Consider the following 18,087-nt stretch of genomic DNA (forward strand, 5'->3'; position numbering starts at 1 on the left):
GTCTCCATGGCAGCCGCGCGGGCCGCAGCACAGCGCCGAGCGCGGCCCGGGCGCCATCGAGCCTCGGCGGCGGACGTGCAGGTACGGAGATGCGGTGCGGGGCCCGCGGGGCGGCCGGCTGGGGGGGCGGGTGGCCGGCCGCGCCGCTCCGCCCTGGCCTGGGGCGCTCGGGACGCAGGGGGACTCGGGCCGCTGCCGCCCGGCGGAGGGCGACTCGGGCCTCTGCCGCCGTCTGTGTGTCGGGCCGTCCGGGGCCGGGCCACTCCCGCCCCACGCTCTTCCAGGTGGCGGGCGAGGCCTGCGGAGCCCGAGACAGCGGGCCCGGCGCAGCCAGGGGGCCCCGGCCGGGCGCCGCGGCCCCTCCCGCCGCCCGCGTCCCTCTGGAGCCCCTCGGACCCCTTGGGGCTCCCAGAGCTCCCCCCCTGCTCACGCCCCCGCTCCTCTGGCCTCGGAGATCGGTGCAGGGGGCGGAGATGGTCTCCGTTGTGCCAGAGCTCCAGGCCTGCACCGCCTCCCCACCCCAGCTCTGGTTCCCCGGCGGCGGCCGAGGCGGAGCCGCGGCTTTCTCCCCGGGAAGCTGGGCAGTGGTCGGGCCTCAGCGCCCCGCACCCCCGGGGCCTTGTGAGGAGGGCGGCAGCCAGGACCGCCCTGGGAGCCCCTGGTCCGCACCTGGCAGGCTGCGAGGCGGGTGCGCAGTTCTGGGCTGGGACCGGGCGCAGCCCAGCGCTGGGCAGGTCCCGGGGGTCCCCGCCTGCTTCGCCGCGCAGCCTGCGCCCAGTTGCCAAGGTTTATTGGGGTGCGGTTTGGGTGGACACTCTGGGGCCCAGGAAGTCTCTGCCGGCCACCTGGGCCCTGCCCCCTCAGGCTCGGGCCCTGCACCTCTGTGTGCCTCCTCCTGCAGGAAGCCCTCCCAGACGGACCCTTCCCACTCCTCTGCGCTCAGCTGTCTGGCAGATTTTGAGGGGAGTCCCTGAGCTCAAGAGCCTCAGCGCTTCCTGCCACGTCACTGGGCTCTTGCCAACAACTTGGAAAAAGAAGGAAGGGGTCTGGCTGGGCTCGGGGCCTGTGGTGGGGGTCAGGCCTGGGGGTGAGGCTCAGCCCCAAAGCTCGTGGAATGTTCTGGGGCTTGGGGACTCTCTGGGCCCATACCTGCCCTGGGGAGCTCCTCCTTCCAGGTCTAAGTTCAGCCCCAGTGCCCCCCTGGGGCAGAGGTGGGGCAGGACCTGTGGAGGTGGGAGAACAAGCCCAGGGGGCTGGGGGCTTTCGGCCTGACCCCGCGTCCAGATGGTATCCTGGCACAGAGGGGAGCATCTGAGGGTTGGACACCTGCGGGGGGTGCTGTGCTCTGAGGTGAGGGTCCCTAGGAGGGTCACCGTGGGCCTGGCCGGGCCCCTTGGGTATTTTTGGTGGTGTGTCAGCTTTGAGGAATTCCCGGAGGAGACTGAGCGCACGCAGATGGTCCCAGCCTCCCACCTCCTCCCTCCCCTTACCTATGGGGGGGCCACCTCCTTCTGAGGAAGGGGGGCTTGAGGTCTGGCTGGGGCTCCTTGCCCCCGGAGGGGAGGGAAGTTAGAGAAAAACAAGGGTTTGGAATGCAAGTCCCCCCCTCCCCCACCGGCCGCCTGCCAAGAAGGAATTATTTTGGATTATCCAGCCGTGTCCAGCCACCCAAGGGGGGAGGCCACAGCCCTGGGAGAGAGATCCGCTTCCGGGGCCGCGCAGAGAGCCTCCGAAGGGAGGGACAGGCAAGTCTGGGCAGCTCTGCCACCTCCGCGGCTGCTCAGACCGGTTGGGGGCAGGGTGGGGGCGATGCGTCACCCTTGGGCTGGAGAACCGCCAGAGGTCGCAGGCAGGCCCTGCTGGGAGGGCCTGGTGCGGGCCCGGGCCCCTCCAGGGGGCGGGGGGGGGGGCGAGGGTGCGGAGGGAGTCCTGAACCCTGTTCCCTGGGGCCCAGGGCAGCGGCCCAGCCAGGAGCCCCCTTCACCCCAGAGGCCTTAGCACCGTGGCCCCAGGGCCCTTTGAGGCTGCCCTCCAGGGCCCAGGTCATGGACACACCTTGGGCCGGTTACTCACACCGGTGCTTCCCTGGGGTGACGAGCGGGCAGGGCGGGATGGCTGCTTAGGGTGGGTGGGGCACTGGGCTCTCTCACTGGCTGCATCTCAGGCCACCCTCCTGCCTCTTGACTGACCCACAAACCAGCAGGCGACTGATGCACCACGGTTCTCCAAGCCCCTCCGACAGCCCAGCCCTTGTGCCCCCAAACCCCTCCCACGTTTAGATGTGGCACCTGTGAGCCCATCCCATGGCTGAGGAGCTCAAGGCCAGAGATGGGTCCCTTGGGTCCTTTCAAGGAGCTGTCTGGGATGCTGCTTCTGCTGAGTGGGCTCCTGGGGTCCACTTCGCATGTGTGCAGCCGGTGGCCCTGTAGGGACCACGGTGGGAGGCAGAGCTGACAGCTGGGGCCCAGTGCAGGAAACCCAGGGGCCTGGCCCCAGCCCAGGCGAGTGGAGCGGAAGAGATTGGGGTGGAAGGCACGGGCGGGGGCTGGCAGCCTGAGGAGGGGTCCATATGGCGTGTGCCCTTCTCCCCCAGGACAGCTCGTTGCAGGCCCTTGAGCCGTCATGGTGTCCTGTTCCCAGCCTTGAACTCACAGCCTGGGGGTCAGAGCTGGTGAGCACTCTGGGTGTGGGCAGAGGGTGCCCTGGCAGGACAGGCTGTGGCTTCCAGCGCCTCTCCCGTGGTCCCTTCTCTGGTCTGGGCAGGTCCACTCTGCAGTCCTTCTGCAGGAAGTCCTTACACCACGCCTCAGTCCTTCTTGCTGCAGCGACAAGGCCCCCTGTCCTGCCGTGGCTTCCTGGCGTGGGTGGGGGGAATAAGCTTTTCTCCCCTGTGGAGGAGCCTCATGCCCAGAGCCTGCCCTGGACAAGGGTGTGGGTAAGGCTGGGGGCCGGTGAGGGGCGGAGATGAACTGGTCAGCCTGCCTGGACTCGAACCCAGGCCTGGCCAGAAGGAGGGGGCTGCGCTGGTCTCCCGGCCTCTACCTCCCTCTGTCAGGCGGATGCAGGTTCACTGGCGGCCGGTCCCTAACTGGGGGTGGGGGCTGGCCCGGTCCCTGCCCCTGAGGCTAAGGGCTATTTGTGTTTGGGGTGGGGTGGGTGGGGCCTCTAATCGTCTTTGGTCTCAAATTACAGGCTGGGGAGGGTGGGTCAGTGGCCTGTCATGGGGGGGGCACTGTGGTGCGGGATAGGGGCCAGAGGAAGTGCTGAGGTTCCCTTTTCTCTCTGGACCACATGTGGGCCCTTTATGGTTTTCCCTCCTGAGTGGTTTCACATCCTTTGCTGGACTTCTTCTTCTGTCTGCCCCTGGGGCTTTGAGGACCTCCGTGCCCCCCCCACCCCCACCCCTGCTGACCAGGCCAGAACCCTGCTCTGCCCTGGGCTCCCCAGCCACAGGTACAGCCCTGGCTGGGCCCCTGCCCGCAGTGTCACCAGAGCTGGTCCCAGCGCTGGGTTCCTCTGTTCTGAGCTAGTCTCGAACCTGTGACAGTGACTGGACCCAAACCCCCAGTGGAGTTGGGAGTGCCCACGGGAACACCAGCAGGTCTGCCTCTGCTGTCGAAAGGCAGAGCCCAGGGCTGGCCCCCACCTGGAGCCGGGGTTTTGTTTCCCACCTTTTGTCACTCTCTGGTCCCTCCTGCAGCTCAGCACCCGCCTGGCAGCTCCCCCAGCCCCGCCCCCACCTCGCTGGCAGCTTCCTGCCCTGTGGGCTGGCCCGTGGCCCACCTGAGTACCTGGTGCCCCTTGCACTGGGCAGAAGCAGCAGCAGGGACTAGGACGAGCTGGGTGCCCACACCCTCGGCCTCAGCCCCTGAGATGGCGTGTCCTCCGAAATCTGGCAGCTCCCCATCCTGGCGCCAGATGCGTCCTGGCCTGGGGACCCAGGGAGGGAGAGCGAGGCCTTTGGGTAGAGCCTGGGTTCTGACCCCAGCTGGGCCATCAGCCCTGCCTGGACGGCACTTCTGGGGTGAGACCGGACCCCTGGGGTGGCGCCCCTGCTCTGCAGGCGCAGCTGGCCAGCTGTTCCCATGTGGGGCTCTGGGAGCAGAGGGACGGTGTCGAGCCCGGATCTCCGTGCCTGACGCTGCGCCCGCTGGGCCCCCTCCTCAGGAAGAGCAAGAAAGAGGAAAAAGGTTTGATGTCAGCCTTTCAGGAGGCCACCTGTGTCAACAAAGTCTCCAGGCAGGGGTGTCTGCTCCCGAGGTGGGGACAGCTCCAGCCACTGGCCTGCTCTGCTCTGGGGGCCCTGAGCCAGCATGCCACCTGTGCAGGGCATGGGCCTGGGTTGATTGGGGCTCTACTGCTGCCGTCAGCTCCGCTCAAGCTGGCTGCTGACAGCCTCAGCCGGACTGCTGTGTGGGTGGAAGTAGGGACAGGGTGACTGGCTGCTGCCCCCTCGGGTCTTGGAGTGCTGAGGGGAGAGTGCTGAGCGCGTCCCAGAACAGCTCTCGGGCTGGGGAGCACGGTCTGTCTTGGGGCCCCAGGGGGCTTGCGGCTCGAGTGGCAGATTGGGGTGGCCGGGGCAGTGTGGGCCCTGCCATGGGCAGTCGGTTCCCGGACCATTCGTTGGGTGGACTCTGCGCCTCCCCACCCCAGGGTGTGTGCGGAGGAGGGGCTACTTTGGAGATGGCCCAGGGCCCAGGCCAGGATGCAGTGAGGCTGGTGCCTCCCCTGGGAAGGTGGCCGCTGCCCCTCTCGCCCCCAGTGGTGGGAGCTGGGCAAGTTGGCAGGGTGGAGGGCAGATGGTGGGAGGGAGCGGCCCCCGCGTGGCCCACCTGCTCCCTCCCACATTGGAGTTGCCCCCCTTGGGTGGACTGGCCAGGGGACCGGAGGGGCTTGGCTTCCCCTGTCTTGGCCATGGTGAGCCATGGTGGGCGTCAGGGGAAGGGCTTCAGGATGCGGGGTGACAGGCAAGCCTGGCCCTGCCTCTGTAGGTGAGCCCCTGGGGGCGGGGGGTGCTTCCCGGCTGTGCTTCCTGGGCGCCCCTCCCCCTACGCGGTCCCAGCCACCTTGCTGCCCCCGACTCCTGCATCATGTCCCACCTGCCCCCCTGCCTTATCCTGAGCTGGGGCGTTGCCTCCCTGGAAACTCTCTGTCCCTCTGCCCTTCCGAAGCCTAACCCTCCCCGCACACCGGACCCCAGACTCTCTCCAACACCGCCACGCACCCTGTCCTCACCAGGCCCCACCCCCACCTGCGTGGAGCCCTGCCTAGCAGCCCGGAGCTGTGCCCTGTGCTGTGCCCTGAACACAGGGCCCTGCCCCCACCTTTCCCACACAGGGTCCCTTGAGGCCAGCTCCAGGCTTCTCGGCTCTCCTGGGCGTCCTGGGCCGAGCCAGGGCTGGGGCTGCAGCTCCTGCCAGCCAAGTGCTCCTTCAGGTGCTCTCTGCCCGGGAACACTCAGGATTCTGGGGCCGGACCCCTGTGGCAGGCACCCCCTTGGCATCACAGATGTGTGTGCTTGCACATGTGTGATCACATGTGTGTGTGTGAGTGGTGGCTGGCTCGATGGCTTGGCGCAGTGCCTCAGGCTAATTGCGGGGTTCGGCTGTGATGGAGGAGGCGGGGTTGGGGTGACCGCCGAGGCGCTGACAGAGTGACAGGGAGATTACAGGCCTTGCCTGCTCCTTGCTCACTCAGGCCCTCCCCTGCCCGCCCCCACGCCCCACTCCCGCCTCCTGCACACGGCCCGGGAAGGGGCTCTGGGCGGGGGCTGGTCCAGGGCCAGCTGCAGCCGCCATGAGCCTCGGGCTGCCTGGCCAGCAGCGTCCAGCCAGCTGTGGGAGGTCAGCCTGGCAAAGAGGAGACGAGTGGGGACAGCTCACAGGTGGGCGCTGGCAGGCAGGGAGGCAGACCAGACCCGTGGCTCACGCCTGCCTTTGAGCCCAAACGCCCTCAGGGCCGCTCCTAGCCTCTCCGGGCTTGGATGGGGGTGCGGGGGGGGGGGGCTCGGCTCCTCCCATAGGAGCCCCCTCTGTGCAGGCAGCTGTCTAGGCTGCTCTTCTTGGCCTCGTTTGTGCTGGATGCCCTGAAGTGCCTGCCCCTCCTGATATCTCACTCCCTCTTCCTGGCCCCTCGGTCTGATTACAGACCATCCACTGGAGAGCTGTCCCTGGAGGGTGTCCACGCTTGCCCAAGTGCCAGCCCCATTCACCTGGGCATTGGGCATTGACTGAGTCCAGTGGCACCCAGCACCCTTTGTGGCAACAGGACGCACTTGGGGGCTGCGGGCTGAGCAGGTCGGCCAGGTCAGTGGGCCGGGTAGGGGTCACCATCAGCATTAAGCAGGTGCGTGTTCTGAGCCAGAGGCGAGCCTGGGGTGGAGGGACCAGGGAGGGGCCCGAGCTGAGTCTGTGTGGGACACGGTGGGGGCTGGGCCTCAGGAGGGGCGTCTAGGAGGAGGGGGTGGGCCTGGCACACGGCGGGGCTGTGTGAGGCGTCCGGACCTAGCGGATCTCACCGGTCCTCGGTGCGCGGAGGCCCAGGACGAGCCGGGCTGCGGGCTGCCGGCAGCATCCAGGCAGTTCTTGAAGAGCAGTCGTCTGTGAAGCCCATGGTCTCTGGTGTTCTAAGCCGGCTCCCCGCGGTGAGGCAGACTTGGACGGGGGCGAGGCCCCATTGCCGGCGGCCTAGGTTCCCACCCTCCGTGCAGCGGCCTCGGCTGTCCTGTCCGCAGGATGTGGGGGGGCGGGTGCAGTGCGCCCTCGGCTTGCCAGGTGAGCTGAGACGCCCGAGGGCAAAGGCCAGTGCAGAGCCCCTGGTGCTGGTGCCCTCAGGCTGACAGAGGGGCTGCGAGGTGGCCCCGAAGGTGGAAGGGGTGGGAGGTGCGGCAGGGTCCGGCGGTAGGGGAGGGTCTGCACACCCCTGAGGCACAGGCGGAGAGAGCCCTGGGGGCCCTCGGGCCGCTCTCCCTTTGGCCTTGGGGTCTGAGTCTTTGACCCTCCCTTTGCCACCAGCAGGGGGGCCTTCACGCTGGGACCTGCAGCCTCCCCAGGTAGAGGGCGGAACCTGGGGCTGGTGGGGAGGGGGAGGTGGCACCGGGGCCCGGGAGGGGTCCTGTGGGAGGCTCTCGGGGCTGACGTCAGGGCCCCCAGAGCCCCGCCCCGCCCCGCCCCGCCCCCGCTCCGAGGTGGCGGAGCTCGGCCTTTGCCCGGTGAGTCGCATCGCGGGGGTGGGGGGAGGGCGATGCCGGCCGCCGCTGGGGCCACGGGGAAGGACCGGCCCGCAGCGCAGCCGGGGCGGGGCTGGGGGGGGGCCGCCTGGCCCGGGTCGGAGGTGCCCGCCGCGGCCCGGCCCGCGGGAGGACAGCCTGACGCCCGGGAGGCTCCTTGGGGACGGGTCCCTGGGCCCACGTGGCCGCCGCCGCCGTCATCGTGACGAGGTCAGGCTCCTCCGACCTCGCGCCCTGGGTCCCCGGGGAGGCCGGTCCAGGGCTCACGTGCTCCCCCTGGGGCGCCGGGAGCCGGCGGCGCGGCTGGGGCGTCGTCCGCGGGAGGGGCGCTGCCACCTGGTCGCCCGGGGTTACGAGGCCGGGGCGGCCCTCACCGTCGAGGGCCCTCCCTGCCTCCCCGACTGGACGGACCCGAGCCCCCAGGCAGGGGGCTGGGACCGCGGGGGCCCCGACACCCCCCGCTCCGCGCCCCTCCCTCGCACTTGTTTTGAAAACAGCGGAGCCTCGGATTTGCCGGCGTCTCGCCTGTTTTGTTTCCTCTGATTTGTTTAACGCTCCCGGCTAATTGCAGATTTGCATGTTCGTCGCGAGAGTGGCAGTGGCGCGGAGGCCGGTCCCCTGCAGCCAGCTGCCGAGCGGGGGAGGGGCGGCGCCCGAGGCCCGAGGCCCCCCTCCCTGCCTCCTGGCCTGGCCTGAGGGGACGCGGCCCCCCCGGGCCAGGGCCGGCACCTCTTCCCGCCGCACAGGGGGTCCCTGGGGGCCTCTGCCCAGCGCTGGGAGCCGCCCCAGCTCCCTCTGGGCTGTGTGGGTGGTCTGTACCTGTCCCCACCGGGGCCTGAGCCTTTGTCCAAATGAGCACTTCCTCTGTGTCTGCGGGAGCCTGAGTCCCCGTCCTGGTCTCTAGGCGCCTCTTCTGCCCTGCCGGGCCTGTCCCCAGCCCCATCTGGGTCTCCCTGCTGAGCCCGCAGACTGCCTAGAGCAGCCCTGGGGCGGGATCCCGCCACAGACCTGGCTGCTAGGCATTGTTGGGATTTGAGCTTTAAGAAGTCACTCCATCTAGGGCTGCTTGAAAATAGAGTCTAGCCTACCACCCCCCCCCCCCCCGAGCTCTCCTTCAATGGGGGGCAAGATGGGAGGGGGACACTGACAGCCCCCAGACCCCAGCCTGGTCTGGAGTGAGGGCCCTGCCCTTCTCCTGCGGGCACCTCCTGTTTACCTTTTCCTGGGGGCGGGGGTGGGCCATGCCCTCCTGTGTGGAGGGGGCGCTGAAGAAGGGGAGTCAGAGGAGGGGCCCCAAGGGAGGGGACAGCCTTGTGTGTGAGGCCTGGGACCAGCTGCAGGGGCACAGGGACTTTCAGCTTCCTCTGCCACGTGTCACCTCCCTTCCTGGTTTCTCTGAGGCAAGACCCATTGGTGCCCAGTGGTTAGTTGCTGTGTTCAGACCTTGCTCAGAGAGGGCCCATCAGTGAAGGGCATAGACCATAGACGATGAGTGAGGTCCTGCAGGGCCAGGTCAGGATGGGTGTCCTAGGGTTCTGAAGGATGGGCAGGAGTTTTCCAGGAGAAACAGTAAAAACAGAGACATGGTGACATACATCGCTAGGTCACCCCAGCACCTCCTCCACTACAGGCACACATGATGCTCTTACACCTCGTGGTAGCCAACTCAGCTTGGTGCTGTTATCCCCCCTCCCGTTACAGATGGGGAAACTGAGGCACAGTGTAACTTTGTCAACAGCCCTCATAACCCAGGTAGAAGGATCCTCTGTGCCGAAGCTTTGGGGCGGTGTGGTTGTGGGGTGGGGGGCCACCCATGGCCTTAGGGACCTGAGGGTGTCCAGGAGAATACCCTTCATTTGAGGATAGTTGGGGCGACCCTCCTGAGAGCAGAGGCTGACTGTTGGGCAGGACAGACCAGAGGGGAAGGCTGGGGGCCAGAACAGGGCATTAGAGAGAGGAAGCCCCCTGGAGTTAGGAGGGGATGAGAGAGCGTCCGGGTTTCATTCTGGAGGAGCCTGGTGTTGGGCTGACTCCGGGGGGGTCTGCGAGGTGGGTCCATCCTGGTCAATGGGTCCCTTGGGACAGGTCCCTTGGGGGTGAGGTGGTGGCTGTGGGAGCTGGGCCTGTGGGTCAGGAAGACCATGTGCTTTGGAAGAGGCCGTGCTCCCTTGGCCTTTCCTGCGGGACACACACAGGGGCCCGGGCCAGTGGAGGGCTGGGGCTGGGCACTCAGGGGCGTGCCCCGGGGATGCAGGAGGCTAGGGGAGCAGGCCAGCGTGACGTTCCTTCGAGGCAGCAGGTGTGCATGCACAGTGCTGTGGACCCCGAGCTCAGCCTCCGTCACCAGATGCAGCCTCGCGGCCAGCCTGGCCAGCCTTCCCCTGAGCCTCCATCATCCTGCAGCCCTGAGTTTTGGCCCCCGAGTTAGCCTGTGGAGTGGCTTTTGCCCCTTTTGCAAAGGCTGCATCAGTCGAGTGCCTTGAGTGCTTAGGGCCAGAGGACACCCCCCTCCGGAGCCCTGAGCCTCTCTTTCAGGTTAACCCTTCCCTGCCCAGACTGGGCACCAGAGGGATATCTTGCCCGGAGGAAGTGCTGCCTGGGTGCACAAGTGTGGCGCCCGCCTCCCGTATGCCTCCCTCCCCGCCCGTTCCCCCTGGACCTGCTGTCTGCGGTCCTCCTAGCCCTGGGCCCTACTCTCAGGGCTGTTCGCCACGTTGGGGGTGGGGGGTGGCACCAGCACAGAGTGCACCCTCTGGGTACAGCGACCGTGCAGGGCCTGTCCTGGTGGAGGAGCGCTGGAGGCACAGTGCTGGGAGCGCAGCCGGGCTGGGAGCCAAGGGGCTGGGCCACTTCGGAGAGGATCCAGCGGCTGAACCTTGGCCGGGGGTGGGGCATGTCCCCTGAGGGCCTGTAAAACCACGTCCAGAGGCAGAGGAGAGCTGGAGGGGGTACAATCAGTATTAAATGTACCTCTTTTTAGTTAGACAAGTAGTATGTGAATATATTCTTGTGTTTTTCAAAAATTGGCAAATGAAGTTACTTTGCCGTCCCAGTCCCCTCCTCCCTGCCCCCCAGGCTTCCCTGTGTTTTTCACTTTGGAAGAATGCTTCTAGAACTTCTCTGCAATTCCTGAGCCCGCGTGTGTTGGTGCAGACACCCACGGGTGGGAGAACTTTGGATTCTGTCCCCAGCAGGTCTGGGCTACTTCCGGTCGGCACAGACCACCCACCTCCATCAGCCCCTGTGGTTTTTCAGGGTCTTCCGTGCTGGGTGGTTGCCAGATTTGCTCTGTAACGAACAGGCTGAGCAGTACCCTTGGGCCGGCCCTCCCTGTGGGTGCCGGGGTGTTTATCTGGGAGGAGGACAGCAGTTGCAAGCACTGCTCAGTGCTACAGTGTAACAGGCTATCCTGAGACTTTTCCTGCAGGAATCATTTAGTTCTCCCAAAAGCTGCTGGGGGCTTACTGTGACTGTCTCCATTTCACAGATGGGGAAATGAGGCACAGAGAAGTTAAGTAACTTGCCCGAGGTCACACAGCTAGTAAGTAGAGTTGCGGGGTCGTGTGTATGCATGTTTTTCAGAAAGCAGCTTTTGTTTTAATCAAGTAATATATGTGCCTTGTTTAATGAGCAGACAGCACCAATAGACTTTGAGCGAAGAGAAGCTGTTCCCTGTCCCCTTTTCTCTTTGCCTTTTTTGAGGAGAGGAGAGGGTGTGTCAGGCTCCTATCCTGGAAAGACTTAGTGGTGTGTATCCACTGGGGTGCAGGGCCGGAGGCTGGAAGCGTGGTGTCTGGGGGAGGGGCTGTGCCGAGGGCAGGGTGGAGGAGGCGGGAGGACCCATGGGCTGCTCCATGTGCCCTAAACCTGGAGGCAGGGCCAGGCTTGTGTTGAGACCACTGTCTCGCCTTTGTTTGATTCCTAGGGAATCTTGATGTGCTCCTGGAGCAGAGGCTGAGTCGGACCGCTGTGGCCTCGGTGAGTAGGGGCTGCCCCCCCGCCGGGGGGGGTGGACAGCAGTGGGGGCTACAGCCACACTGATAGTGACGGGGCGCGGTGACCCTAAGGCCGCCTGGCCCAGTGTGGACATATCTGCCCAAACCCAGGCGCTCTGCGCTGAGACTGAGGCCACGTCTGGGCACTGCTGCAGTGCTAGTTTCTGGAACATCAGGGCTGGGAATCTGGGCTTGGAGGAAGGGGGCTCCTGTCCAGACGCCTTCCGGGCCAGCAGCAGGCTGGAGTTCGTGCGACTTCTTGGAAGTGCACCTCCGGACTTCAGCCAGGAAGAAGGTGTCTGATGCCCCCAAGGAAATCCCCGCCGGCCTGGTGAGCAAGCAGGGGTCCTGGGCCGCCTTCAAAACAGGAAGCGCCCGTTCCAGGAACACCAGCGGCAGGAAGCTTTGCTGGCTCTGCCTGGCGCCTCCCGCACGGCAGAGCTGAGTTCTGCCGCTGGTCAGGTGGGTCACCCTTTGCTCCTGGGCCTGGCCAGGCAGGTCACCTGAGGCTTTGTTTGTCCAGGAAGTGGAGGGAGCTGCTGCCTGGAATTGTCACCCAGTCCTTCCTGCCACATACAGTTTGGCCTGGCCTCAGCCTGAGGGGCTCCTGGGACCCTGGGACTGAGACTCCCTCTGCCCACCACGCAGAGGGGTGCTGGGGCAGGGAGAGGCCACGGCCCGGGAGAGCAGCAACGCAGTGTCTGGGCGGCTTAGTTGTCAGAAGCCGGATGGTCGTCTTTATTTGACTCGACTCACGGTGTTCTTCTAGCACTTGCCGACCGCGGGACCAGCCCGGGCCCCCCTGGGGCAGAGGACAGGGCAGGCTCCTGCCTCAGGGGCTCCAGAAGGGGGCGCCCCGAGAATTCCCCCACTCGGTCGGTTCTGGTTTAAAAGTCCTAGCCGCGCTTGCGGACCGGACCGCCAGAGAAGCCTGGGTCCGTCGGGGACGAGGGGGACGGCTCCCGGGGGTGGCCTGGGCTCCGCCCCCGCCGGCAGCTCCGCCCCCGCCCGCCCGCTCCCTCCCGCGGCTCCGGGAACATTCCATTCATTCCCGATCGCCGGCCGCGGGCCGGAGCCGCAGCCAAAGCCAAAGCCGCGTGGGGCCGGGGCGCGGCGGCGGCGGCGGCGGCAACGCGGGGACTCGGGTGAGCGGAGCCGGCCGGGTAGGGCGGGCCAGCCTGGGCTCTAGGCAGAGGGGCCCCCGACGCCCCCAGCCCTGCGGCGCCGCCGCCGCCGCCGAGCGGACTTTGGGCCCGAGCGGGCGGGGGAGGGGTGCCGAGGGGGCGGGGTCCTCCGGCCTGTGCCCTTTCCTTCCCCAGGGCCCTGAGTGACAGAACCAGCGGGAGCTGCCCGAGCGGCGGGGCCTCTCCCGGTTCTGCGCAGTCGCAGGCACCCCAGCCCCGCGGCTGGGGACCTTGGAACTGCGGCGCCCTCCGCCGGCGCAGCGGGCAGAGCCCCAGAGCAGTCTGTGCGGGGAGGGACCCCTCCCCCAGGATCTGCCCAGCCTGCCGAGGGGCCTGTGACACCTTACCGTCTCTGACCAAAGGCACCACCTTCTCCCCAACCTGTCAGGCATCTTGGGCCACCTTCACCTCTTTCGCAGGTCCTTGCTGTGTCCCCTCTTGGCCACCAGCCAGCCAGCCTGTGGTTAGCTCCTCTGCTAGTGGCATGTGAGGAGGACATGTGGGGTCCCCAGGGGCCGGTCAAGAACTGATCACCCCAGAACCAGGAGCTTCTGTGCAGAGGCCGGAGCTGTCCAGCTAAGGGGCGTCTTCCTGCCCCCTGGGGTTTGCCTCTGCTGGTGCCCTGTGATGATTCTGGGGCACAGAGGGTTTGGCAGTTGGCTGCTTTTTTTTTTTTTTTTGTCTTTTTTGCCATTTCTTGGGCTGCTCCTGCGGCATATGGTCAGAGGTCATGTTGCTGGGAAAACTTTGAGGAGGATGCTGGGAGGGGGTCTTCTTGGGGAGGAGAGCGGGTGTGTCCGGGGCGTGGGCCGCTGGGGCAGCCACACCCCTCCCTGGCCTGCATTCTGGTCCTTCCAGCAGGGTCCGCGATAGGGGGCTTCCTGTGCGGGGGAATCCTCCCGTCTGGGGCTCCCCTGACCCTCCTCGCGTCCCACAGGGCACCAGGGGCAATGGCGCTGCAGCTCTGGACCCTGATCCTCTTGGGCCTGGTGGGCACCAGTTCGAGCCTGCGGTCCCGCAAGCTGGACTTCTTCCGCAGCGAGACGGAGCTGAACCACCTGGTCGTGGATGAGGCGTCAGGCGTGGTGTACGTGGGGGCGGTGAACACGCTCTACCAGCTGAGTGCAGATCTGCAGCTGGAGCAGCAGGCCGCCACGGGCCCAGCCCTGGACAACAAGAAGTGTACGCCGCCCATCGAGGCGAGCCAGTGCCACGAGGCCGTGCTGACCGACAACGTCAACCAGCTGCTGCTCCTCGACCCGCCCGGGCACCGCCTCGTTGAGTGCGGCAGCCTCTTCAAGGGCATTTGTGCCCTGCGTGCCCTGAGCAACATCTCCACGCGCCTCTTCTACGAGGACGGCAGCGGCGAGAAGTCCTTCGTGGCCAGCAATGACGAGAGCGTGGCCACCGTGGGGCTGGTGAGCACCACGGGCCCTGGTGGCGAGCGCGTGCTCTTCGTGGGCAAAGGCAACGGGCCCCACGACAACGGCATCATCGTGAGCACCCGTCTGCTGGACCGGGCCGAGGGCAGGGAGGCCTTCGAGGCCTACACGGACCACGCCGCCTACAAGGCCGGCTACCTGTCCACCAACACGCAGCAGTTCGTGGCTGCCTTCGAGGACGGCGCCTACGTCTTCTTCGTCTTCAACCAGCAGGACAAGCACCCGGCCCAGAACCGCACGCTGCTGGCGCGCATGTGCAAGCACGACCCCTTCTACTACTCCTACCTGGAGGTGGACCTGCGCTGCCACGACCCCAGCGACACCCAGGCTCCCCCCTTCGGCACCTGCCTGGCGGCCTCCGTGGCCGGGCCGGGCGACCACAGGGTGCTGTACGCCGTCTTCGGCAGGGATGGCAGGGGCGGCGGGGGGCCCCACGCGGGCCTCTGCCTGTTCCCGCTGGCCGAGGTCCACGCCAAGATGAAGGCCAACCGCAACGCCTGCTACACGGGCGCCCGGGAGGCGGGCCGCGACACCTTCTACAAGCCCTTCCATGGCGACATCCAGTGTGGCGGCCACGGGCCGGTACGTGGCCTCGGCATGTTCTCCGAGCTTGGGCCGTGTGCGTGTGGTCTGCGTGTGGCTGCTGCTTTGCCCCGTGTCCATGGCCCGCCTGCTCGTGAGGGCCCACGGATGTGTCACGGCGGTCAGGTGCCGGCCAGGCTGGGCGTTGGGGGCTGGCAGCAGGGCGTGTGTGGGTGGGGCCCTGAATGCCGGGAGCCCCCATGGAGAGAGGCCTCCGGCGGGGGTCTGCACCCACCACTGACACCCCCGTCCATAGGGTGCCAGCGAGAGCTTCCCGTGTGGCTCGGAGCACCTGCCCTACCCACTGGGCAGCCGAGACGGACTCTCAGCCACAGCTGTGCTGCAGCGCGGAGGCCTGAACCTGACGGCTGTGACGGTGACAGCCGAGAATGGCCACACCATCGCCTTCCTGGGGACCTCAGATGGCCGCATCCTCAAGGTGAGGCCTAGGGCTGGGGCAGGGCGGCTTCTGGAGGGGCCCTCAGTGCAGGAGGCGCCCCCCACCGTGCACCTGGCCTCATGCCCACAGGTGTACCTCGCTCCAGATGGCAGCTCCGCGGAGTACAGCTCTGTCCTCGTGGAAATCAACAAGAGAATCAAGCGCAACCTGGTGCTGGCCGCAGACAAGACCAGTCTGTACGCCATGACCCAGGACAAGGTAGGCCTGTGGAGGCCCCAGGGAGTGGCCTTGGGGGTCCGGGGCTTTGTGCCAGGCCTGGAGAGGGGCAGAGCAAGGCGCGAGGGGGGCTGGCCCCTTCCCCTCAGGTCCTGGCGGGGTCTCCTCCTGTGTCTAAGTACTCTTCCTGTCTTTGAAATTATTCCTGTCTGTTCTGTGTCTCTGACTCTGCTTTGGCCCCATCCTGACCGGAGGGTTGGGCCAGTACTCTGACTGGACCTTCCCCAAGGTGGAACAGGGTGGCCAGGGGCCCATGCAGCCCCTGTGAGCTCAGACAGTGGGGGACCTGGGCTGAGCCCCGCAGCTTAGCCTGCCAGGGGCCTTGGGAGCCCTCAGGATATCCAGGCACCCTTGCGGGGAGCGGGGTCGTAGGGCCTGGGCTGGCACAGGGGAGCCACTTCCGCCAAGGACTCTTGATTCCATGGGCTCCTGCACCAACTGATCCTGGGTCGAGTCCAGCCTACAGACCAAGGCCACACAGAGCCTGGCTGGCAGCCACTGCCCAGAGCCCTCACTGGCCAGCCTTGCATTGCTGTTGAGGCTTTCAAGCTTAGGGATAAAGGTGGGATCAAGCCAGTGACCCTAGGGAAGTCGGGGGTCTGAGCGAGGTCCCTGTGCCCCTGGCCGCTCGCCTTGGTGGCCGTGATCCCGCTCACCGCCCTGCTCCCCGCAGGTCTTCCGGCTCCCAGTGCAGGAGTGTGTAAGCTTCCTGACCTGCGAGCAGTGTCGCAGCTCACAGGACCCGTATTGTGGCTGGTGCGTCGTTGAGGGCCGGTGAGTGAGAGCCTGGGGGCCTAGGGTGCGGCCCCCCTGGGGGCTGACGGGTGCCAGGGCTGAGGCTGCCCCCTGCCCCTGCAGATGCACCAGGAGGGCTGAGTGCCCGCGGGCTGAAGAGAGTGGCCACTGGCTGTGGAGCCGAGACAAGTCCTGCGTGGCCGTCACGGGGGCCCAGCCCCAGAACATGAGTCGCCGGGCCCAGGGGGAGGTGTGTGCCAGGGCAGGCGGGGGCGGGCTGCCGCTGGCCTGGAGACACCCCCCCCCCGCCCCCACAGCATTTGGATAAAATGGGATCAGGCTCTAGAGGCTTCTCCGGGGGGTGGGTGTCCCCGAGCCCCAAGGCCTGGCAGACGAGTCCTGGTGTGAGCCTCCTGCCATCCGCAGGTGCAGCTCACCGTCAGTCCCCTCCCGGCCCTGAGCGAGGAGGACGAGCTGCTGTGCCTCTTCGGAGAGTCGCCGCCACACCCCGCCCGCGTGGAGGGGGACGCCGTGACCTGCAACTCCCCGAGTAGCATTCCGAGCACACCGCCCGGCCAGGGTGAGGCCCTCGCTCCTTTCTCTGCACCTGGGGCCGCGTGCGTGGCCATCGAGCCCAGTCCCCGGAGGGTGGCTGCAGGTCACTGGAGTGCACAGGGTGGAGCCCCCCCCGCCACCGACCCAAGGCTGTTCCAGCCACTCCCGAGTCCTCTGACCTTGCGCCTTGGTCACGTTGATTCAGCACCATTTGCTTTCTGTGCCCTGGGCCCCAGCATCTGTGCAGAAACCCCTTGCTCTGCCCACCCTGTCCAGCCTGAAGCAGGTGGGGCTGTCCCCTGAGCATTCCAGGGCCAGTGGAGGGCAGCTCACTGGTGGAGGCAGGGGCCACGCAGTGACGTCTCGGAGACCTGGAGGCTCCCTGCCCCAGACACAGAGGGTCTGGAGGCACAGAGCCCTGGGGAACACAGAGGACTCGCCCTGGGCAGTGACACCTGAGCCGAGAGCGGATAGCAGGGGCAGGCCCAGTTCTCTGCCCTATAGCCTGTGGGCAGCACTGGCCGAAGCAGGAGCTGGGGCCAGGGAGGCCCAGTCCCAGCCTTCCTGTCCCGCGCCGAGGCGGCCTTACTGCGCGGGTCGTGGCCCCACCTGACACCGTCCCCGTCTGCTGCCTGTAGACCACGTGGCCGTGAACGTCCAGCTCCTCTTTGGACGTGGCAACGTCTTCCTGACCTCACACCTGTACCCCTTCTACGACTGCCGGGAGGCCGTGAACCTGGCGGAGAGCCTGCCGTGAGTGCCGCCACCGCCCGGCCCCCCGCGCCTCCGGGCCGCGGCGCCCCCCTCACCCTCTTCTCCTCCAGGTGCATCTCCTGCGCGAGCAACCGCTGGACCTGCCAGTGGGACCTGCGCTACCATGAGTGTCGCGAAGCCTCGCCCAACCCTGAGGATGGCATCATCCGCGCCCACATGGTGAGGAGCCTCCGGGGAGCCCGGCTGCTCGGCCATGGCCAGGCGGCACCTGACCAGCCTTCCCTCTGCAGGAGGACAGCTGCCCCCAGTTCTTGAACCCCAGCCCGCTTGTCATCCCCATGAACCACGAGACAGCCGTGGCTTTCCAGGGCAAGAACCTGGACACAGTGAAGGTCGGGGGACTTGCGGGCATGGCCTCGGGCGGGGGCTGACCAGGGCCTGGCGTGGCCGGCAGGGGGGTCCCGGAGCTTATTCAGACAGGGAGTAGGGTCGGGCTTGGGGAGACCCACGCAAGGAGGCATCCGGCTCGCCCCCCCAGGACGGGGAGAGGCTGGGCGCGGAGCGCGGCGTTGACCATGGTGTGCCCGCTGAGAGTGGCTGAGGGGCAGCTGGGAGGGGGCGGCCAAGCTGACCCAGGAACCGCGTGGGGAAGGAGGGCACTGGGGCCGGGGCGGGCACTGGAATGGGCTGGCCTGCCCGGCGTAACCTGACCGGCCTGTCTGGCAGGGCTCGTCCTTGCACGTGGGCAGCGACCTGCTCAAGTTTGAGGAGCCAGTCAGCACCCAGGAGCCAGGAAGCTTCCTCTTCCGGACCCCAAAGGTACAGCTTCTTCGGTGGGAGCAGAGGCGGCCAGCTGGGCCCCCAGTCCCGTCGTTTCCCTGGGGCCCTGGTCCTCCTCCGTGTCTCTGAGGCGCCACCTTCCAGCCGTCTGGAGGCCTCCCTGTGGAACCCCTCAGCCGCGCGGGGACACATGGGC

The 18,087-nt window shown here is 67.1% G+C and overlaps 1 protein-coding gene across 11 annotated transcripts in view; it reads left to right on the forward strand.

Moving 5' to 3' along the window:
* PLXNB2 (plexin B2) overlaps positions 1-18,087 on the forward strand; it is a 26,417-nt gene continuing 8,330 nt past the window's right edge. For 4 of the 11 annotated variants that reach the window (XM_085025256.1, XM_085025261.1, XM_085025263.1 and 1 more), the window contains exons 1-13: positions 1-81; positions 10,716-10,769; positions 11,154-11,206; positions 13,345-14,431; positions 14,688-14,870; positions 14,961-15,089; positions 15,781-15,881; positions 15,966-16,092; positions 16,269-16,422; positions 17,036-17,150; positions 17,222-17,330; positions 17,402-17,503; positions 17,838-17,930. In XM_085025256.1, the coding sequence (XP_084881382.1) occupies positions 13,358-14,431; positions 14,688-14,870; positions 14,961-15,089; positions 15,781-15,881; positions 15,966-16,092; positions 16,269-16,422; positions 17,036-17,150; positions 17,222-17,330; positions 17,402-17,503; positions 17,838-17,930 (2,187 nt within the window). In that variant the 5' untranslated portion in view covers positions 1-81; positions 10,716-10,769; positions 11,154-11,206; positions 13,345-13,357. Of the gene's footprint in view, positions 82-5,765; positions 5,885-7,416; positions 7,439-10,715; positions 10,770-10,862; positions 10,976-11,153; positions 11,207-12,270; positions 12,369-13,344; positions 14,432-14,687; positions 14,871-14,960; positions 15,090-15,780; positions 15,882-15,965; positions 16,093-16,268; positions 16,423-17,035; positions 17,151-17,221; positions 17,331-17,401; positions 17,504-17,837; positions 17,931-18,087 lie in introns of those variants that run through there. The other 7 variants (XM_085025260.1, XM_085025262.1, XM_021091299.2 and 4 more) reach the window with 4 other exon arrangements.

The sequence above is a fragment of the Sus scrofa genome, chromosome 5, assembly GCF_054392235.1.
Source record: "Sus scrofa isolate SSC_HxYL_T2T_F1_AM1 chromosome 5, Sscrofa_HxYL_maternal_Yorkshire_Landrace_v2.0, whole genome shotgun sequence".
In the NCBI taxonomy this organism is placed as follows: domain Eukaryota; kingdom Metazoa; phylum Chordata; class Mammalia; order Artiodactyla; family Suidae; genus Sus; species Sus scrofa.